Source organism: Elephas maximus, chromosome 17 (assembly GCF_024166365.1).
Source record: "Elephas maximus indicus isolate mEleMax1 chromosome 17, mEleMax1 primary haplotype, whole genome shotgun sequence".
NCBI classification, from domain to species: domain Eukaryota; kingdom Metazoa; phylum Chordata; class Mammalia; order Proboscidea; family Elephantidae; genus Elephas; species Elephas maximus.
The window spans coordinates 17,474,245-17,498,521 of record NC_064835.1 but is presented as its reverse complement, the minus strand read 5'-3'; the positions used below and the strand labels follow the sequence as shown (position 1 = coordinate 17,498,521).

General features: G+C 38.3%; 1 protein-coding gene across 1 annotated transcript; it reads left to right on the top strand.

Moving 5' to 3' along the window:
* The first annotated feature begins 4,436 nt into the window (after positions 1–4,436).
* Positions 4,437–21,906, top strand: LOC126060982 (olfactory receptor 8D4-like). Its single transcript, XM_049857384.1, has 2 exons — positions 4,437–4,529; positions 20,956–21,906. The coding sequence occupies exons 1-2, from the start codon at positions 4,437–4,439 to the stop codon at positions 21,904–21,906; spliced, it is 1,044 nt and encodes a 347-aa protein (XP_049713341.1).
* Positions 21,907–24,277: the final 2,371 nt, after the last annotated feature.

The following is a 24,277-nucleotide window of genomic DNA, read 5'->3' as shown; positions in this document are numbered from 1 at the left end:
CATAATAAACTGATAGTCTAATAATGATTAGAAAAATTGCAAATGGTAAATTTCACTAGACCTCTATAAAGACTATAATAAAAGCAAAATCAAAATTTTGTGGGGACAAGAATTTTGTTGGGGACAGCTTGGAACTAGTTTTTAGTAATACAAGTTTAGTAACATTTAACTGAGCATTTAAGGATAGATTTTTTTCAGATTAAAAAAGAAAGCAAGTCTTTTAGGTTTAGAAAAGTAACCAATTAGGAAAACTTCTGAGTTTTATAATAGGAATGTAAGTTTATGAAAATTATTTCTTTCTTGATTATTAAACTACTGTTTAATATATACTCATAGTTATTGTATAAGTAAATTCTTCTTTAAAGATAGCCATACTGGTACATTATATTTGTTGAATGAAAGAATAATTTAGACTTGATGGAATTAAGAGGTCATAGAGACACAGTTGAGTTTGCCCTTGAGATAGAAGACATTAAAGTTTATCTTTGGATCTTTTCTATCTCTGCTAGTAATGACATAATACACCTATTATGTGGTATTTTTTCCTTTTAAGTAATTGTCAAATAATCTTATTAATGTGTTAAATTAGAAAGAGGTGAATATTTTGAGCTATTTAATTTTTAGACTATACAACGTGAGCTTTTACTATTTAGCCTCTTCTTTCTTCTCCCATTTCCTAATTGCACTGGTTCTCTTGTATCAGAGTACATGACATTTATACATTAGTCTCCCATCTTCACTCTCACCTTTGTTTCAGTCTTACATTTATATATTGTGAAATGTTCACCACTGATCCCTTTGCTGATGAATTTAGAACTCCTTAAGTTCATATATGTTGAACATTTTTTTTTTTCACAGTCTTGATCTTTGAAGGACATCTTGGCTGAATATAAAATATTTGGATCACATGTTGGTTTTAAAATGTCTGATGCCTTGTCTAATTATTTTGTCTTTAAATTATTTGATCTTTTTGCCTGAAGGCCTTGAAGATTTTATCTTTATATTTGAAATATAATAGTTTTGCTAGGATAAGTCTCAGAGTTGACTTTATAAAGTATTTCAGAAACTAGATATAGGAAGTTATCAATCTATTTATGAAATTAACATGACTTTGACATCAGCTGTCTGTCTCAGATATCATCCGCTCTGGCATCAAGAAAAAAAAAAACAAAAAACCAAATCCATTGCTGTCAAGTCGATTCTGACTCATAGTCGATTCTGACTCCTATAGGACAGAGTAAGACTACCCCATAAGGCTGCCAAGGGGTAGCTGGTGGATTCAAACTGCTGACCTTTTGGTATGTAGCTGAGCTTTTAGCCACTGAGTGATCAGGACTCCACAGGGATGTTTAAATGTCCCTTTCAGTTCTCTCCTGGGTTGAGTAGTCCAAAGAGAAGTCTTAGTCTTCTTTAACTGTGACAAATGTGTTAGAAAAATTGGAAGGAGGACTTGCTGTTGTTGTTAGGTGCTGTCAAGTCAGTTCCAACTCATATCAGTACAACAGAATGAAAGATTGCCCTGTGCCACCCTCACAATCATTGTTATGCTTGAGCCCATTGTTGCAGTCACTGTGTCAATCCACCTCATTGAAGGACTTCCCCTTTTTTCACTGACCTTCTACTTTGCCAAGCATGATATCCTCCTCCAGTGACTTGTCTTTCCTGATAACATCCAAAGTATATGAAACGAAGTCTCGCCATCCTTGCTCCTAAGGAGCATTCTGGCTGTACTTTTTCCAAGACAGATTTCTTGGTTCATTTGGCAGTCAGTGGTCTATTCAATATTCTTTGCCAACTCTTTAAATAAAAGGCATCAATTCTTCATCAGTATTCCTTATTTACTGACCAGATTTCACATGCATATGAGGTGATTGAATACAACACGGCTTGGTTCAGGTGCACCTTAATCCTTAAAGTGACATCTTTACTTTTTAACACTTTAAAAAGTCTTTTGCAGCAGATTTGCCCAATGCAATGCATCCTTTGATTTCTTGACTGCCAATTCCATGGGCGTTGATTGTGGATCCAAGTAAAATGAAATCCTTAACAACTTCAATATCTTCTCTGTTTATCATGGTGTTGCTTATCTGTCTAGTGCTGAGGATTTTTGTTTTCAAGCTGAGGTGTAATCCATACTGAAGGCTGTAGTATTTGATTTTCTTCAGTAAGTACTTCAAGTTTTCATCACTTTCAGCAAACAGGGTTGTGTCATCTGTATAACTTAGGTTGTTAATGAGTTCCCCCCAATCCTGCTGCCATTCTTCTTATAGTCTAGCTTCTCTGATTATTTGCTCTTTATTTGAGCATACAGATTGAATAAGTATGGTGAAAGTATACAACCCTGGCAAACACCTTTCCTGATTTTATAGCACTCTGTATGCCCTTGTTCTCTTTCAACAACTGCTTCTTTGTGTATGTACAAGTTCCTCATGAACACAATTAAGTGGTCTTGAATTCCCAACCTTCACAAACCATAGTTTGTTATGATCCACATGGTTGAATGCCTTTGCATAGTTAATAAAACACAGACAACATCTTTCTGGTATTCCCTACTTTCTCCTAGGATCCATCTGACATCAGCAATAATATCCCTGGTTCCATGTCCTCTTCAGAATCTGGCATGCATTTCTGGCAGTTCCCTGTCGATGTACTGCTGCAACTACTTTTGAATGATCTTCAGCAAAATTTTACTTGCATGTGTTACTAATGATATTGTTAAGGATGCCTTAGCAGTTTAGAGTCTTCATGTTTCTGCCCCTCCCAGGAATATGATCTGGTACTTAAATAGTCACCAGAGCGATTTATGTTCTACCCAGTTTGATTTTCCTTCCCTCAGTTATTTCACAAGTGGGTGGCTTTAACAAACAGAAACTTATTTTCTCACAGTTTAGGAGGCTAGAAGTCTGAATTCAGGGCACCAGCTCTAGGAGAAGGCTTTCTTTCTCTGTCGGCTCTGGAGGAAGGTCCTTGTCTATTCTGAACTTCTGCTCCTGGATGATCTTCATGTGTCTTGGCATCTCTCTTCTTCCATCTCTGCTTCTATAACCTCCTCCTTTCATATCTTGTAAGAGATTCACTCAAGGCACACTCTACACTATACCTTTTTCATTAACAAAACAAAGACAACCTATTCCCAAATGAAATTATAACCAAAGGATTTACAACACAAATTTTTGGGAGACACAATTCAATCCATAACAGCCCTGTTTCCTACTCTGTTTTTTGGTTCTCTTGAGAACTGAGAAACTCAGGGCTTTCCTTCCCAAGTTATTTCTCCAAATGAAATATAGATGAGGCCCCAGTGGTGATAAAGCCCTCACTAACCACACCCTTGTACTATAATGAGTTTTGGGTTCTTTCTGCCCATCTTACTGCTTACATCTTGGAAAGAAACATTTTTGTCTCTGATTAGCCAGCAACTGACAAAGATAATAAAATACATCTATAGAAGAAAAAGAGAAGTATAAATATGAAGAAACTAAAAGAGATTAAACTTATTAAAAGAAAGGGAAAAAGCAACTGATTTTCTTCTGCATGTTACATTCCAGTTTCTGTTTACGTGCACACGTGTTCTACATGGTTGTAACAACACAATTCATATGTATGTATGAATATGAATGTGTAGTCTTTTTTTGTACTAATAATATAAGCATTTTGAAAACAAAACAAACAAACAAAAAAAAAACCCATTGCCGTCAAGTCGACTCCAACTCCTCTCAGCGACCCTATAGCACAGAGTAGAACTGCTCCACGGGGTTTCCATGAAGCACCTGGTAAATTCAAACTGCCAGCCTTTTGGTTAGCAGCCGTAGGTTTTAACCACTTTGCCACCAGTTTCCAAGCATTTTGAAACAATATTTAAAATTGTATTTCTAATGAATGCATAATAGTCTATTGTGTTGATATGCAAATGTATGTGATAATATTACCCTGTCATATATAGTTTATTTCTACTGATCATCTTACCACCCCCTCTTGAAAAATGAGATGTTAGAGGGTTAGATGGTTCACAGAGCTGGTTGCTTCATTTCCTGAAGATACCTGTGGTGCAGTGAATTACCTAATATGACCCTTCTAGCCATAGTCTTTGTGACTTCCACACAATAATTGGGGGTGATATGCAAGTAAGGGGCTTGACACCCACCAAGGGGTTTGAACAGTTTGCTAATAATGTAAATAAGGTGCATGAAACCCTGTGAGGGTGGGACAATGCAAATAAGATGTATGGAATCCCAATGAGAGGATTGGTCAGTTTTGTCATCTTGCTTGGCTTAAAACATACCCAATCCCAGAGCAGAGGGGGAAATCACTACCACCAAGAAAAGATGGAAGCAGAGCACATCCTTTGGACTCGGGATCCCTGTACTAAGAACTTTCTAGACCCAGGAGACAGAGAGAGAGAGAAAGAGAGAAAGCTGTAACGCTGGAAATGGTACATGACAGCGAGAAGTTTTGACAGAGAAACAGTGGCAGCAGAACCACAAGACAGGCATGAAGCCACACAGCTGCCTTCCCAGTGCACGGACCAGGTTGGTTGCAGTGGGCATGCATCCCCTGAAGTGAGAGAACTGAGTGCCTTCGGGCAGAAGGCTTCCTGGTGATGTGGGGTGTCTCTGGGCACTAGTCGGAGAGCTAAAGAGCTTTGTAATATTTGCCAAGTCAAGACAGAGGCCAGGCCTGCCCAAGAGGCCCAAAAGGCAGAGGGCCAGGGAGAGGCCTGTTGATGGGCATGGCCAACAAGCTGTCTTGACCAAGGCACTCCACCCTGAGTTTTTCCTGATCCTGAATTGTACCCTGTTACATCCCTAATAAACTTCATAACTATGAGTATGGTCTTTGAGTTCTGTGTGGCCATTGCAATGAATTATCTAGCCCAGCAGAGAAGCAGAGAGTGCTGTGGGAGGGACAGTTGGTGTCAGAACTGGTGAAAAGTTTGGAAAGAGTAAGTATGCCTGACCTTCACCTCATAGGAATCAGCCCTGGGCTGAAGTTAATGATGATTCTCTTTCTCCTTTGTGAAGTTAGAGGAGGACCTCTGACGCCCCACCGTACGATTCTTACAATACACGATAAATGCTATTAATAGCAGCAAGCATATACAAATCCCTTTATATTTTATACATTGTTTTCTGTGTATGTTTTCTTGTTTGCCCTTCAAAAATATCCTTTGTATTTAGATAGAATATTGCTAGTATTATATCCATCTTATTAATAAAGAAGGAGTTCCTGGATGGTATGAACTGTTAACGCAGCCTAAGCAAAAGGTTGGTGATTTGATACACCCAAAGCATCTCAGAAGAAAGGCTTGGTGATCTACTTCTGGAAAATCAGCTATTGGAAACCCTATGGAGCATAGTTCTACTCTGGCATGCTTGGGGTCACCATTAGTCTGAATCAACTCAACAGAGACTTTTTTTTTAATGAATAGTGAAGTCTTGGCTTAGAGAGGTTAGAAAACGTGCACAATGGCCACACAGCTAGTAGACAGCAGAAATGGATCTTTATAGGTCTTCAAAATGAGAAAGCATGCATTTTCTCTATCTCTCTCTTTTTTTCTGAATATCTGCTCCATATATTTACCTATCAGATTAGTAAGGTCTACAAAAGAAATGTACAGTACGAATCATGTATCATGTGAACTTTATGTCAGAAAACCATGACGGGTCCTGGATAATTTAAAATTCACGTGGGGCTGTATATGCATGTACAAATATTTTCCCTTTTGAGGGTACCTTGGAAAGTAGAAAGTATAATATATTTTCATTAATGATTGCAGAATTCATTTGAAAATAATTGAAATTAGTCCCATCTGGGGCAATTAAAACTTTTTCTAAATAACCTGAGCCCTAGAGACCATAAAGGAAATGGGATAATTATTAACCTAAATCAATGTCTATGCTACTTAGCAACTTGATTAGGTACTTCCATGATCCAAACAATTCAATGGACAAGAAAGCCAAAAAGTTTTGACAAACTTAGGAGCCTTTGTCTCCCAGGACTGGAATTTCATGAGCAAGACTCTAATTCTATTGTTTCTGGAACTCTCTCCTGGATACTTGATTTCATTTCTTTGAAGTGAAAGAATGGGTTCTAACTTCTCCACCAGAAATACTCTTCAGCTTGAGGTTGAAAGACCATACTCTGATAGCCCTCATTATTAAGACCTGTGTATCCCTGATTCTGGCCCAAGGGACATACAGCTAAGGCACGCTTTCCTCTTGGGGCAGCATGGCATGGGCTCTGGTGTGAAGCATTCCTGGGTTTGATTCTGTCTCTGTCATTTACCGGCTGCTTGGTCTCAATCAAGATCTTAATCACTCTGAGATCCAGTATTCTTATCTTTTAAATGGAGCTAAATATCTACCTCACTGAGTTACTGTTAATACCCATTGCTGTCGAGTTGATTCTGACTCATAGTGACCCTATAGGACAGAGTTGAACTGCCCCATAGAGTTTCCAGGAGCAGCTTGTTGATTTGAACTGCAAATCTTTTGCTTAGGAACCAAGATCTTAACACATTAGACGAAGTTTTTAAAACAGGTCAGTATTCAAGAAATATTGATTCCTTTTGCCTTTTTTTTTTTTTTTTCCTTCTGTGTTCCATACTCTTGGCTGCTGAGGTGCTTGTATTTATATATGTATGTAAGTGTGCATACATTTGTCTGAATGTGTTGCTGTGCGTTTGGGCAGATCAGACGTATCTGGACATATCAGGTAATATAGTGGGAGCCATCTTTAAGATTTAATTTTCATCAAGCCCAGGTATTCTTGAAGAATACAAATGGAGAGGAAGCTGGAACTTAGTTTGATGAGCTTGACCCGGTAAAGTAAGTTATATCCCACCTAATAGCTGTTTGAAATCTGAGAACTGCATGATAAATTAGATTTGCCTCTGGGCCTACCACCTTTGCATTCTCATGCTCCTCAGGGGAATTGAAAACAAAAACTTAATTTTAGTAGAAATCTTTATAAGACATTGAGTAATATTAGCATTTCTTGGGTAAACATCTAGCAAAGTATAACACATAAGGCAAAATGTAGACAAGGTGTCTTACTCCACTTAGCCTTGGCACCATTAGTGCTAAAGCAGCTGTGTCCGGTAGACTGACAATGAAGGCCAGAGTTGCCTAGGGAAGTCACCCATTCTCGAACAGTGGTGGCAGTCTGCCAGGGAACTGCACTGTGGTGAGAGGCTCTTTCCTGGCACCAGTAATAGTACTTGTGTTGATAATGAGATTGATAGGTGGTGGTGTATGGGTCCTGAGGTTATTCCCAAACCTAAAAGCCCCAGCTAAAAGTCTCAGAAGCACTTAGCTAAGGAGTTAAAAATTAAAACAAAACAAAATAAAACCTCACCTCACCTTTCTTTCTCTCCTGGTTTTATAGTAGCTTAACTGGCTTTATAATATTTTTTCATAATTGATTAAAAATTCTCTATTCTGTGCCACCACCCAGTAAAGCATTACTGAAGAAGAAGAACAAAGTGGGAGGCCTCACACTACCTGATTTTAGAACCTATTATACCTCTATGGTAGTGAGAACAGGCCGGTACTGGTACAACAACAGATACATAGACCAATGGAACACAATTGAAAATCCAGTTGTAAATTCACCCACCTATGAGCACCTGATTTTGGCAAAGGCCCAAAGTCCATTAAATGGGGACAAGAGAGTCCCTTTAGCACATGATGCTGGCGTAACTGAATATCTATCTGCAAAAAAATGAAACAAGAACCATACCTCACACCATGCACAAAAACTAACTCAAACGTATCAAAGAACTAAATATAAAATCTAAAAGGATAAAGATCATGGAAGAAAAAATAGGGACAATGCTAGGAGCCTTAATACATGGCATAAGCAGAACAAAAACATAACTAACAATGTACAAACACCGGAAGAGAAACTAGACAACAGAGAGCTCCTAAAAATCAAACACTTATGCTCTTCCAAAGACTTCACTAAAAGATTAAAAAACAACCTACAGGCTGGGAATAAATTTTTGTCTACTACATGTCTAATCAGGGTATAATCTCTAAAATTTACAAGATACTGAAATACCTCAACAACAAAAAAACAAATAACCCAATAAAAAAATATGCAAAGAATATGAACAGGCACTTCATTAAAGAAAATATTCAGGTGCTAACAAATATATGAAGAAATGTTCATGAGATTTAGCCATCAGAGAAATGCAAATGAAAACTACAATGAGATGTCATCTCACCCCAACAAGGCTAACATTAATCCCAAAAACATAAAATAATTGTTGAAGAGGATGTGGAGAAACTGGAACACTTATACACTGCTGGTGGGAATGTAAAACAGTACAACCACTTTGAAAATAGATCTGGTGCTTCCTTAACAATTTAGAAATAGAAGTGCCATATGATCCAGCGATCTCACTCCTTGGAATATATCCTAGAGAAATAAGAGCTGTCACACAAATAGATATATGCACCCCAATGTTCATTGCAGCACTGTTCACAGTAGCAAAAAGATACAAACAACATAGGTGCCCATCAAGAGATGAATGGATAAACAAATAATGGTATATTCACACAATGGAATACTATGCAACGATGAACAATGATGAATCTAAAAAACATCTCATAATATGATGAATCTAGAAGGCATTATGCTGAGTGAAATTATTCATTTGTAAAGGGATAAATATTGTATGAGACCACTATTGTAAGAATTCAAGAGGGGGCGGAGCCAAGATGGCGGAATAGGCAGACGCTTCCATCGAGGCCTCTTTATAACAAAGACCCAAAATGCAAGTGAAATGAGTATATTTGTGACAAGCTGGGAGCCCAGAGCATCAAAGGCAAGCTTAGATGATGAACTGAGGGGCAGGGGGAGGAAGAGGCCGTTCAGAAGTGGAGAGGAATTGCCAGACCTGAGTCTCGGGGAGCCATCAGGCACCATTCCTGGAGTGGCAGTGGCGATGGCCGCGGGCTGGTACTAACATTGGGCCACAGTTTCCTCAGGGAGAAGCAGCCAGCCACACAGCCCACTCACACCTCCAAAACCGGAGGAAAGTGGCACTCTCGGCAAAAGCTAAGTACTTGTGTATATTTTACCGTGCCCCTCCCACCCCCAAGGCTGAATCCCTGGGCCTGAGATAGACTCTGGTGAGCACCTAGAGCCATCCTCCCAGCCTTGGGGAAGGAAAAAATTTGCAACTAGGGGGAAAAGATAATTTGCTAGCTCCATTAACTGGAGAAGCTCAGGACAGAAGCGGCTCTTGTCCAGGCATAAACCATCCGTGGACCTTGAGCACCTTTCCCTTCTACATAGACCTGTGTGGGCCTATTTCGGGAGAATAGACCCTTGTTGGCAAACTTCAACCATTTCAGTGGTGCAGTGGAGAGGTGAGTGTTTGACGTTTGACATTGCTTTGCCTATTAAAAAAGGTCCTCACCTACCCACTTCAGGGACCTAAGGCCTGGTAGCTCCATTCAGGTCACCCAGCCACCTGCAACAGGGGTCCAAAGATAACTGGTACCTCCCAGTCCTTACAACCAAAAACTTTGGGTGCCCATGGTCCTTCTGCAGAACCCACCCACCTGCATGCTCTAGGGAACAGGGATGTGTTTTCCTCAGAGACACTTGGGGGTCGGTTCTCAGCCCCCTGCCTTGTTCAGAGCGTGACCCCCTGCTGCAATCAGATATGGGTATATATGCCAATTACCCCTGCCCTTCTAAGACTGTAGGATAGAGCCTGTACCACACACTTGATATCAGCTACCTGGAAACCTGAGTGGAATTCATACAAGAAAACTGAATGGACTCCTAGACGGATATATCTGATAACAGCTCTAGCCAGCTGGGGACAGGACACCAGAGCTCCAAAGGTGAGAAAAATCAAGCTAGCTCACTCAAGCAACCCATAGGGGTATACCAAAACAAAACAAAAAAGCAAGCAGCTACAACACAGTAAGCAAGCATAAACTAATACAATAACTTATAGATGGCTCAGAGACAACAGTCAATATCAAGTCGTATAAAGCAACAGACCATGATCACCTCAACAGGCTCTCAAAACAAAGAATCCAGGGATCTTCTATATGAAAGTGCATTCCTGGAATTACCAGATGCAGAATACAACAGTTTAATATACAGAACCCTTCAAGACATCAGGAAGGAAATGAGGCAATACACAGAACAAGCCAAGGAACACACAGATAAAGCAACTGAAGAAATCAGAAAGATTATTCAGGAACATAATGAAAAGTTTAATAAGCTGGAAAAATCCATAGACAGACAGCAATCAGAAATTCAGAAGATTAACAACAAAATTACAGAATTAGATAACTCAATAGAAAGTCAGAGGAGCAGAATTGAGCAAGTAGAAGGCAGAATTTCTGAATTCAAAAATAAATCACTTGGCACTAATATATTTGAAGAAAAATCAGATAAAAGAATTAAAAAAAAATGGAGAAAACTTAAGAATCATGTGGGACTCTATCAAAAGAAATAACCTTTAAGTGATTGGAGTACCAGAACAGGGATGGATAACAGAAAATACAGAGAAAATTGTTGAAGATTTGTTGGCAGAAAACCTCTCTGATATTGTGAAAGATGAGAAGATATCTACCCAAGATGCTCATCGAACTCCACATAAGGTAGATCTTAAAAGAAAGTCACCAAGACATAGTATAATCAAACTTGCCAAAACCAAAGATAAAGAGAGAATTATAAGAGCAGCGAGGGGTAAACGAAAAGTCACCTACAAAGGAGAGCCAATAAGAATAAGCTCAGACTACTCGGCAGAAACCAGGCAGGCAAGAAGGCAATGGGATGACGTATTTAAAAACTGAAGGAAAAAATTGCCTGCCAAGAATCATATATCCATCAAAACTGTCTCTTAAATACGAAGGTAAAATTAAGACATTTCCAGATAAACTCAGGTTGAGGGAATTTGTAAAAAACCAAACCAAAACTACAAGAAATACTAAAGGGAGTTCTTTGATTAGAAAATCAATAATATAAGAACACTGGGCAGAGCAAGCAGAAGTCAACCCAGACAGGAAAATCCAAAAAAACAAAGCAAGATTAAAAAAATAAATAAATAAGCCCAACACAGGGTAACGGCAATGTTATTATATAAAAGAAGGCAACATTAAAATAATAAAGAGGGACTAAGAAATGTAATCATACGCCTTCCACATGGAGAGGAAGATACGGCAATTCAAAGAAATAAAACACAGTAAAAATTATTTAAAAAAAAGAACTCAAGAAAAAGTATAAACACAGAAGAAAACACTCTTTCACGGTTATGAGTGTGGGAAGGGAAGGAGAGGGGTATTTGCTAAGAAGATAGTAGAAAAGAATTATCTTAGGTGAAGGGAAGGACAACACACAATACAGGGGCAGTCAGCACAACTGCACCAAATCAAAAGCTAAGAAGTTTCCTGAATACAACCACACACTTAGAGGGACAGAGTAGCAGGGGTAGGGGTCTGAGAACCATGGTTTCCAGGGACATCTAGGTCAGTTATGAGTCAGAATCGACTCGATGGCAATGGGTTTGTTTTTTTTTTGGTTTTCTAGGTCAATTGGCATAACAGAGTTTATTAATAAATGTTCTGCATCCACTTTGGTGAGTGGTGTCTGAGATCTTAAAAGCTAGCAAGCAGCCATGTAAGATGGATCAATTTGTCCCAACCTACCTGGAGCAAAGCAGAAGGAAGAACACCAAAGACACAAGGAAAATATGAGCCCAGGAGACAGAAAGAGCCACATGAACCAGAGACTCCGTCATCCTGAGACCAGAAGCACTAGATAGCGCCTGACTACCACCAATGACCACCCTGACAGGGAACACAACAGAGAGTCCCTTACAGAGCAGGAGAAAAGTGAGGTGCAGAACTCAAATTCACATAGGAAGATCAGACTTAAAGGTCTGACTGAGACTGGAAGAACCCTGGAAGACATGTCCCCCAGACTCTCTGTTAACCCAGAATTAAAACCATTCCCAAAGCCAACTCTTCAGACAAAGATTAGACTGAACTATAAGACACAAAATGATATTCGGGAAGAGTTCAAGTAGATAAAAAAAAAATACATGAGAATAAATTGGCAGTTCCTGTCTGGAGGTGAGAGGAGAAGGCAGAGAGGTACAGGAGCTGTTTGAATGGAGAGGGAAATCCGGTGTGGAAAGGAAGAATGTGCTGTCACATTATAGAGAGATAAACTAGGGTCACATAACAATGTGTGTAAATATTTTTGTATGAGTTACTAACTCGAGCTTTAAATTTTCACTTACTGCACAATAAAAAATAAAAATAAATGGTAAGATGAGGCAATGATATATATTTATATATCTGTATGTCTATACGTCCATATACCTTTATTTCCCTCTCTCTCTCTCTTTCTCTTTCTCTATCTGGGAGTTCCTGAGTGGTGAAAATGGTTAAGTACTTGGCAAGTAATCAGAGGCACCTTGGAAGAAAGGCCTGAGTATGTACTTCTGAAAGATCATAGACACTGAAAACCATACGGAGCACAGTTCTGCTCTGAAACACATGGAATCACCATGAATCAGAATTTACATGATGGTAGCTGATTTGTTACTGGTTTTGAATCTGTCTATCTATGTATCTACGTATCTATCTATGTATCTCTCTCTCTCTCTCTGGCTATCTATCTATGAGCTTAACAGGCTGGTCTGAGATTTATTTTACTAAACATTATTTACAACATGTGTAATTCATAGGCTGGCAATGGTATGTTGATGATAGTTGAAGTCTTGTGCTTCAGATACTTGACTCCAGCAGACCTGAATGCAATGACTTCAATAGGACAAGTGTAATTAGTGAAGATGATTATATATACTGTAGGGTCCCTATGAGTCAGAATCCACTCAATGGCAAAGGTTTTTTTTTTTTTTCTTTTTTAAGATAAGTAAAAACATCGAGTCATAAATATGTATTTTTCTAATACCATAAATCTCACCATTTATGACTGATTTCTATTGGTTCAGTATTGATTCCTTTTTGTATTTTTCTAGTAAAAGAAAATCCACCCATTTATGTTAGCCTATTTTCATCTGTTTTAGATCTTGATATTCTAGACAAGACAGAAAAAAGTATTCTGATTGAATTGGATGCCTGAGGGGTACTGAAAGGAATGAATTCATCTATATGCCAGGCATTGTCCCAGGCCCCAGAGACACAGTTATGGATGAGAAATGGTCCCTTCCCTGGATAAGCTCCCAAATAGCAGGGACGACCAGCACATATGTACGTGGGATAGAAGTGCTAAGGTGGAGTTCAGCACAAAAGGAAGACAGGAAGTGTGGACAAAGAACTATGGGACTATGAGGGACGCAAAAGACACTTCTACCCAAGAAAATAAATTGTTTTAGGATAAGAACCATGTTTTATTCACCTTTGTTGCACTTTCAGAAATCCAGAGTCCTTAAAATAATAGACACTTAATAATAGATTCTGAAATTATCTGAAATAACGTTACAATTTTCACCAAAACCAGACCTGAATCCACTTGTTTGCCCCTGAAAACTGGGAAGTTTGTGATGTCTGTGTTGTTTTAAGGGTGCCAGGAAAGTCTCATGACAGATATCCTGGACAGTCACCACTAGGGTCTGGAGGGTGAGACTTGGTCACCTCTGATGCAGTTTGTTTCCATAATCATTAGCAACTAGAAAAATGGAATTTGCAGCCTTTATTAAAGAAATACTTCAGCCATTCCCAAAGTCCTGCGTATATGCCTTATATTTCCTGCTTTTAGTTCCTTAGCTTATGTCCTTGTCTACATCTTTACTATCTCTTGTATTCCCCCCAGCTTAAGTGAATTCTCCCCACTTTCAGGGCACAGTTTTAAATCTACCCTTCCACAACGATTGTCTTTCTCACTGTAGAGATCTGTTCCATCTCTGAGCCAAACTGTACCTACTGCATATTACACAGAGCACTGTCTATGATACTTTATTCATTCAACAGTTCGTCAGGGCAAGACACTTGTTGGGCAATACAACTGCCTCACTAGATTGCAAAGTCCCAAAAGGAATAACTTGAATCCTCCTTCTGCATGCCTAATCTATAGTGCCCTTTGCCAATGCATTAATTTTGACCAATAGTGACCCTATAAGACAGACTAGAACTGCCCCACAGAACCCTATCGGGTGGCTGGTGATTTGAACTGCCAACCTTTTGGTTAAGAGCCAAGCCATTAACCAATACACCACCAGGGCTTCCAAGGGAATATTATGTGGTTTAAAATCAGGAAAGGTGGGTATCAGTCAGGCTTGTATCCTTTCACCATACTTATTTAATCCATATGCTGAGCAAATAATTTGAGAAGCTGGACTATATGAAGAATTGGGCATCAGGAAGTGGATTGAAGATAAGGCTAATTCACAACTTGCAATATGCAGATGACACAAACTTGCTTGCTGAAAGGGAAGAGGACTTGAAACACTAAATTATGAAGATCGAAGACTACGAAATATATTTCATAAATAATAAAATGATTCCATCATTTATTACTTAAGAATATGTAATTGGACTCTACCTCTATATTTTGAAATACACTCTGTGAAAATGATACGCTTTGCCTCACCCATTCCCAAACTTTAACACTGCTTTCTAAATATATCTAATGTTGAGCTATACTAAGTGAATTACCCTGGAACCATGACCACACTACATGACTAAAAAACAAAACATTGTTTTTTTTACTAGATTTCCTTAAATACAAAAGAATATGACCAGCCAGCTTGGGGATGGCTCTTTACAAATAAACAGGCTGCTGAACCTCAGGTGATGAGAATCCTGTGGGGATTACTGGTCTTTATATTTTCAGACCTATTAAAATACTTGAACTGAGAATAGAAGCCACAGATTTATTTGAGTCTGCTTCTTGTTGGCTGTGGTTATTCAGACGGGTAAAGAAGAAGGGGTAATTAATTTGTCTTTACTCAGAAAGTGACAGGCTAGGAGAAAAAAGAGATATTCATCTAGAGTCTTCAGAGAGAGGAAGGTGAGTTTCAGGGTGATGATGTTCATACTGCGTGGTTATCAAAACATGTTTTAAAATCACCTACTGATTATACAGATGAGCTCTAGAGTGTCTGCATGTTGGCAGAGCTGCTGAGTCACAGAAGTAGTGAGGATGAGGACATCTTAGATTCTGGTGTGCATTACCCACTCACCTTACCTGAGTACTCTAATGACTGATCTGTGAATTCATAACCACCAGCTTTTAAAATAGGAATTACAAAAAAATAGGAATTAGAACACTACAAATATATTTGTGTAGATCTTTATAGTGTGAAAAGTGTATTCACACTTATTGTCACATCAATTTGCACAGCAATCATTTGAAGTTTTTTTCAGAGAAACTTTATGATGAGTCAAATGTCGCACTGTAAGTGTTACTGCTGGGGTTGAAACTAAATTTTACCACCCATGGTCTAGTGCCCTTTATACCAAATTGTGCTAATGGTTTCCTTCTTTAGAAAGGGGCAATTAATATTTAACAATTAAGTCAGATTTAGAAAAATGTATACATATACATATATATATACACACCTATATTCTAGACCTGTGTTGACCAGTACAGCACCCACCAGCCACAAGGTGCTAGTGAGCATTTGAAAGATGGCTAGTATGATTTGAGATGTGCTGTATGTATAAAAACATTCTGGATTTCAAAGACATGTATAAAAAAAGTAAAATATCTCATTGAAATTCTTTTTATATCTCTTTCACTTTGAAATGATAATACTTTGAATATATTCGGCTAAATAAGATATATCGTTAAATTTGATTTCACATGTTTTAAATTTTTTAAATGGGTTTTCAGAACATTTTAAATTATATGTATGACTGTGTCATATTTCTAGTGGGCGGTACTGATCTAGATTCTACCTCTGTAAGATATCTCCACTGGTCATGTTTTTATAACACTGTATGGAACTTTGAAATGTTTAAAAACACCTTTTTATACTTTTGAATTACTTAAAAATGCTTGATACCTGAGTCAGTGTGGTAGATTATTTTGGAAGTTTGTCAGACAGGTTGCTGTTAGGTGCTATCAAGTTCGATCTGACTCATAATGACCCTATGTACAACAGAATGAAACATTGTCCAGTCCTATGCTAGCCTCACAATCATTGCTATGCTTCAGCCCATCGTTACAGCCACTGTGTCAATCCATCTTGTTGGTGATCTTCCTCTATATTACTGACCATCTATTTTGCCAAGCATGATGTCCTTCTCCACAGCCTGCTCCCTCCTAATAACATGTCCAAAGTATGTGAAATAAAGTCTCATTCTGCTCGGTTCTAAAAAGCATTCTGGCTGTTCTTCCAATACAGATTTGTTTATTCTTCTGGCAGTCCAGGGTATATTCAGTATTCTTCACCAACAGAATAATTCAAAGGAATCAGTTCTTCTTCAGTCTTCATTATTCATGGTCCAACTTGCATATGCATATGAAGCAATTGAAAATACCATGACTTGGGTCAGGTGCGCCTTAGTCCTCAAAGTGACACCCTCGCTTTTCAACATGTGCCCAATGCAATATGTTGTTTGGTTTTTTGAGTGTTTCATCCATGGGCGTTGTTTGTGAATCTAAGTAAAAAGAAACCCTGGACAACTTTAATATTTTCTCTGTTTATCATGATGTTTCTTATTGGTCCAGTTATGAGGATTTTTGTTTTCTTCATGTTGGGGCATAATTCATGCTGAAGGCCTTGATCTTCATCAGTAAGTGCTTTAGGTCCTGTTTACTTTTAGCAAGGAAGGTTGTGTCATCTCCATATTGCAGGTCATTAATGAGTCTTCCTCCAATCCTGATGCCTTGTTTTTTTCATATAGCACAGATTCTCGAATTATTTGCTCAGCATACAGATTTAATAACTATGGCGAAAGGATACAACTCTGACACATGCCTTTCCTGATTTTAAACCACCCGGTATCCCTTTGTTCTTTTTGAATGACTGCCTCTTGGCTTATGTACAGTTTTGGCATGAGCACAAGTAAGTGTTCTGGAATTTCCATTGTTTGCAGTGTTATAAATAATTTGTTATGATCCACGGAGTCAAATGTTTTTGCATAGTCAATAAAATACAAGTAAGCCTCTTTCTGGCATTCTACTTTCAGCCAAGATCCATCTGACATCAGCAATGATATCTATCATTCCATGTCCATTTATGAATCCAGATTGAATTTCTGGAAGTTCCCTGTCAATGTACTGCTGCAACTGCTTTTGAATCATTGTCAGCAAAGTTTTACTTGTGTGTGATATTAATAATATTGTTTGATAATTCCTGCTTCCTGTGAGATCACTTTTCTTTGAAACGGATACAAATATGGATTTCTTCCAGTCAGTTGGCCGGGTAGCTGGCTTCCAAATTTCTTAGCATAGATAAGTGAGCACCTCCAGCGCTGCATCTGTTGCAAGATCTATCCTGGAGTACACCATCAGTGATAGGATAATATCTATACACCTACAAGGAAGGCCAGTTAATACAACTATTATTAAAATTACACACCAACCACTAATGCCAGAGATGAGGAGACTTATACAGTTTGATATTGATCAAATATGCAATCTGGATGCATTGATAATCATTGATGATTGGAACGTGAAAGTTGGAAATAAAAAAGAAGGATTGGTAGTTGGAAAATATGGCCTTGGTGATAGAAATGCCGCTGGAAATCGCATGATAGAATTTTGTAATACTAATGACTTATCCAATGCAAATACATTTTTCAACAACATATACGGTGACAATAGATGTGGATATCACCAAATCAAATAAGCAAGAATCAAATTGACTACATCTGTGGAAAGAGATGATGGAGAAGCTCGATATCATCAGTCAGAAAAGGGGCCAACCATGAAATAAATCATAAATCGCTCATATGGAAGTTCAAGTTGAAGCTGAAGAAAATTAAAGCAAGTCCACAAGAGCCAAAATATGGACTTGAGTATATCCCACCCGGTGGCGTAGTGGTTAAGAGCTACAGCTGCTAACCAAAAAGGTTGGCAATTGGAACCCGGAAGGTACTCCTTGGAAACTCTATGGGGGCAGTTCTACTCTGTTCTATAGGGTCACTATGAGTCAAAGTCGACTCGATGGCAGGGGGTTTGGTTTTTTGGTATATCTCACCGGAATTTACAGACCATCTCAAGAATAAATTTGACATACTGAACACTAATGACTGAAGACCAGAGGAGTTGTAGGGTGACACCAAGGACATCATACCTAAAGAAAGCAAAAGGTCATTAATAAGACAGGAAAGAAAGAAAGAAAAGACAATAATGGATTTCAGAAGAGACTCTGAAACTTGCTCTTAAATGTACAGCAACTAAAGTGAGTGGAAGAAATGATGAAGTAAAAGAGCTGAACAGAAGATTATAAATGGGTGGCTCTAGAAGACCGAGTAAAGTAATATAATGAAATGTGCAAAGACTTCAAGGTAGAAAAACATAAGGGAAGAACACTATAGGCATTGTCTCCAGCTAAAAGATGTGGAAAAAAAAAAAATCAAGCCTCAAGTTGCAATATTGAAGAATTCTATGGGCAAAATATTGAACGATGCAGGAAATATCAAAAGAAGATGGAAGGAATGCACGGAGTTACTGTATGAAAAAGAAGTGGTCAATATTCAACCATTTCAGGAGGTAGCATATGATCAAGAACCAATGGTATTAAAGGAAGAAGTACAAGCTGCACTGAAGGCATTGGCACAAAACAAGCCTCCAGGTAAAGATGGAATACCAATTGAGAAGTCAGACAAAAAACATGTTAAAATTTTATCTCTAGTGTAGTGATGCTTACCACTAGATCACTAAATAGAGAAGATACTGGTTACAATTGCTCATTTTTATGTGGATGAAGAAACAGTATTATATTTCTTCCTGCTGCAATTGCTTTTGATTATCTTCTGCAAAATTATGGATAAAAAACGTAATACGATATATTGTAGTAAGTTATACGACATACACATTTTCCTGTCATGAAATTCCTGAGTTCACATACAGGTAGTAAGATAATGAGATGTGTAATTGTACATCTGAGAAGGCTTTTCTTAGGAAGATGTTTTCAGAGATTGCTTTACATGATTATGTATGTTGTCTTATGCATAGAAAAAGGAGAGTTTCAGAGAAGGAAACAAGAAAGAAGAAAAACAATTTCAGCTCTAGGAAGGAATAACCCAAAGTAGTGACTCTTATACTTTAATGTGCCTGGCAGTCATGTGGAGATCTTGTTAAAATGCAGATCCTTATTCAATAGGTTTGGGGTAGGACCTAACTAGATCTCAGGTAATGCTGATGCTCCTTTTCCATGGACCACACTTCAAGTAGCAAGAACCTAAATGCAGAAATGGTTTGTGAACCAGGAAATACAAGGAAGAAAAACAACTGGCTTGAACAGAGGGCAAAAGGATGCAGGACCCTGGAGTAAAACAAGGAACATGGGCAGTATGGAAGAGAGTTTACTTTGAAAGATAGCCCAGTAGGAATTTGGGAAAATGTGGGAGAATTAGATATGTGATGAAAACTGTCAGTGTGTCTGTGACACCCAGGAGAGATTAAAGTAAAAAAAAAAAAAAGTTGGATATATGAATCTTCTCGAACATTTCATTGGTTTTTCTGTCAGTGTGATCTCTGTAACTAGACTATATCTGTGCATGTTAATTGTTGATGGAAGACAGAAAGTGAAAACTCCAAGGTATTGCAATAGTAGACAAAGGGTAATAGGAGGCCCTCTCTTTTGCAAATAAGTCCCCTGTCTTCACTCCCGAGGATGGTAGAAAAATAGAAGATAAAGAATACATGCATTCTGTAGGAATTAAAAATCTGCTCGGGGAACAGCTGTTAAATGTCATGAAGCTCCTTTGTTTTGAACTGAGTGACTTGGAATTTCAGGAGGAGGTCTCTGCATCTTTGGAAACTCAAGTAGCAAAAGGAAGTGTGCTGGGCCTAAGATGGCAGTAATAGATTGGAACTTAAGAGACACAAGCAACTCCTTGAGTAGCACAGAAAAACATAGATCCTTGGTTAGGCAGGTTGAGAAAATACTAACCAGATTTCTAAGGAGCGCTTTGCTCAATCTCTAGGCAAATGTGAGAGTCTAGGGAGGGCTATATGTGTAGTCCAAAACTGAATGAAAAATGGTGAGATATTTCAGAGATAAGACCTTGGTTGAACCAGGACAGGTGACTTTGAGGTGTGCACCATCTTTGCCTTCCTCCTGAGAAGAGGTGTGGGTAGAAAACGGGAAGTGCTCTGTGGGGACCCCCAACTAGAAGCATATATATCTGGGTCATTGGCATTGTCAAAAGCGACAGCAGTAGTAGCAGGCTGCCTAGAGCTTCCTTCTGAAGGGCATTCAATGGCCTGGGCAGAAGAGGCAGAATTAGCTCAGAGGACAACAAGAGATTCAGGGGGCAGAATAAATTTTCAGAGGTCTGCTCTTTTGCCATAATCCAGCTTTTCAGAAGAAGTATAAGAAGAATAAACTCCCACCTAGACATCAATTTATGGTTAGATTAAAAAAACAGAACAAACCGCAAAACAAAAACATGGTGTTCTAAATTATGTTCTGAGTCACACTAATGCTACAATAGGCTTGGAGAAAAAAAGGAGGCTCCATCATCAATTAAATTGGGGAAATATTGTATGTTATGCAATCATCTAGAAAATTGTGAGATATCTTTCAGATAAGAACCCTGCTTATGTAGCTGAGCATTTCTGAATGTGACCCATATGACCCTGGGCTACTTATTTCCTGTAACGCCTATTAACATCCTCTCCTTTCCCCCCAAGGAGTGAAGCACAGCCTTTATGCCAAGGCAACAAGGGAACCTGGGTTCTGTGTTTTCATAGCTATACAATTCTGGGCTGTGTGGAATTGGAGACAAGCTAGGAGTATGCCTGACTAAATTGACTCTTCACCTCTCATTTTCACAGATTTCTCAGAGAAGAGTGCATATGAAAAACCTTTCCACAGCAGCTGAGTTTCTTCTTTCAGGATTAACTGACCAACCAGAGCTTCAGCTGCCCCTTTTCTGCCTCTTTTTAGGGATCTACGTGGTTACCATGGTGGGAAACCTTGGTATGATCTCAATAATTGGGTTGAATTCTCAACTTCACATGCCCATGTATTATTTCCTCAGTAATTTGTCTTTTATAGATGCCTGCTATTCTTCTGTCATTACCCCCAAAATGCTGGCAGGGTTTTTATGCAGAGATAAAACTATATCCTATAATGGATGCATGACTCAGCTGTTTTTTTCCTGTACTTTTGGCATTTCAGAATGCTACATGTTGGTAGCAATGGCCTATGACCGCTATGTTGCCATCTGTAGCCCACTGCTTTATAATGTCATCATGTCCCCTCAGGTCTGCTCTCTGCTGGTGGCTGCTGTCTTCTCAATAGGTTTTATGGATGCTGTGATTCATACAGGTTGTATATTAAGGTTGCCTTTCTGTGACTCAAACATCATTAGCCACTATTTCTGTGACATTGTCTGTCTTATTAAACTCTCCTGTTCCAGCACTTACATTGATGAGCTTTTGATTTTCACCATTGGTGGATTTAATATGGTGGCCACCAGCCTAACAATCATCATTTCCTATGCTTTCATCCTCTCCAGCATCCTCCGTATCCACTCTAAAAAGGGCAAGTCCAAAGCCTTTAGCACCTGCAGTTCCCACCTGACAGCTGTTCTTATATTTTATGGGTCCCTTATGTCCATGTATCTCAAGCCTGCTTCCAACAGTTCACTCACCCAGGAGAAAGTGTCCTCGGTGTTTTATACCACCATGATTCCAATGTTGAACCCCCTGATATATAGTCTGAGGAACAAGGAAGTGAAAAACACACTGGCAAAACTCTTAAGAAGAAAAATATCTTCATAATGAACATGATCCTTATTAAGATTTGTTTATGTGTTTTTAATAGTTATTTTTGTATTCATAATCAGATGTTTGTATGGATGTGTTTAGACCTTGCCTCTTTAAAAGTAATTTGAAGTGAATTGTATGTGCATATATATACGTATGTATATGTAACCCTTTGCTATTGAGTCGATTATGACTCATGGTGACACTGTGTGCTTTACAGTAAAGCTGTGCTTCACAGAGTTTTCAATTTTTATAAACTTACAAAAGCAGATCTCTAGGTCTTTCCTCTGTGGCAATGCTGAGTGGTTTCAAACCAACAACCTTTTGGTTAATAGTTGAGTACAAACTGTTTGTACTACCCAGGAGCATGTGAATGTGTGTGTGCGTATACGCACACACACACACAATCACACATAATAAGATTAATAAAATAAAACAAGTATGATGGTGAGAAGTGACAAATATATCAAATTTAAAGTTTAATATCATTGCTGTGATTGAATATCAAATTTTATCACTAGTTTCATGACTCCAGGTCAAAAAGAAAAACATAATCATGATAAAAACCCAGTGCCATCGAGTCGATTCAAATAATCATGATGTACCATAGTAATATCAGAAAATAAATAATGCCAAATTCTTTTTGTGAAATAAATCTTTACTCTTATCAATCTCAGTTAGAACCCATATTTCTTCTGGAAGTTTGTCTAAGTAATATTGTGGAGTATGATGGTAATATCACCACAAAAATTTTACAGTAAATGTGGAAGAATTTTTCTTATTGTTTCTTATAAAAATGCCAATGTTACATGCAAGTAGAAATCAGTGAAGATGATTGGGCAAGGCAATAAGCAAATATGGTCCCATTATGTGGTATCTGGTGAACAAAGGATAAGACATTGAACACCTAGATGGGGAGATGATATTTAGACAAGCTTATCTAAATATCATATTTTTTTCAGGTGTACCAGTGTTATGGATTGAACTGTGTGAACCGAAAATATATGTTGTAAATCCTAGCCTCTATGCCTGTGGTTATAATCCTATTTGGGAACAGGTTGTCTTGAGCCAGTCTCTTTTGAAATATAAAAAAACCAAACCCATTGCCATCGAGTTGATTTCAACTCATAGCGACCCTATAGGACAGAGTAGAACTGCCCCATACGGTTTCCAAGGAACGCCTGGTGGATTTGAACTGACAACCTTTTGGTTAGCAGCTGCAGCTCTTAACCACTATGCTACCTGGGTTTCCCTTTTGAGATATAAAAGAGATTAAACAAGTAAACTAGCACACAGAGATGGGAGAAGATTGATGTGGAGGTGTAGGGAAATCTCCAAGGAACCAGGAAACAGAAGCTGAAAAAATAAGGACCTTCCCCCAGAACCGACAGAGAGAGAAAGCCTTCCCTAGAGCCAGTGCTGTGAAGTTGGACTACTAGGTACCTAAACTGTGAGAAAATAAATTTGTTTGTTAAAGGCATCGACTTACAATATATCTGTTAATAGCAGCACAAAATATCTAAGATAATCAGCATATATGCAGTATTTTACAACTTTCTGTTTCTTTAGAGTTGATGTTTTCTTCATAGGTTGCAAACTACTTGTTTTTATTTTTCTTCAAATAATATGTTTTACATTAAACGTAAGAAAAATTTTTTTTCAAGAATGAACTCTTGCACAAGCATCCAAGATAATGCACTGTATGGGGAATGTGATGTGTTAATTCACTTATTCAGCATATGCTTATCATGCACCCTATGTCCCAGGCACTCTTCTAGGCACTGAAATGTTGTTAATAAGATAGACAAGATTTCTGCTTACTTTGGGGGAGAGGTAGCAAGTAATACAGAACATGATAATTAAAGATAGAGACAAGTGCTTTGAAGAAATAAGACTGAGATAAGTAATTGTCAGTGGGCTGAGGACTACTTTCAATAGATTTCTTTGAAGCAGCAACATTTGAGCCGAAACCTGAATGAAGTGTAAGTACACAGGTACCAGGGCTGGAACAAACTTTACTGTATTCAAGAAACAGAATGCATTAAGGCTGAAGCAAAATGAAAGAGGAGGAAATGGTAACTAAGGAGTTTGGATAGACAGGCAAATGCCAGATCATGTAAGAAGGTGAATTTTAAGTACAAAAAGAAGCTACTAAAAAAAAAAAAAAAAAAGGAAAAACCAAACTAACTGCAGTCGAATGATTCCGACTCAGACTGATGTGTTGTTTTCTGTTTTAAAAAATTCTCATTTTATTGATTAAAAATTAGGTGTGTGTGCATGTGTGTGTTGGGATAGTTGGGTTGGGAAAGAATTAACTATTGGCCAGGGTGAAAACAAGGAGAACAACTGTGAGGTTATTGAAATTATCTTGGTAAGAAATGATGAT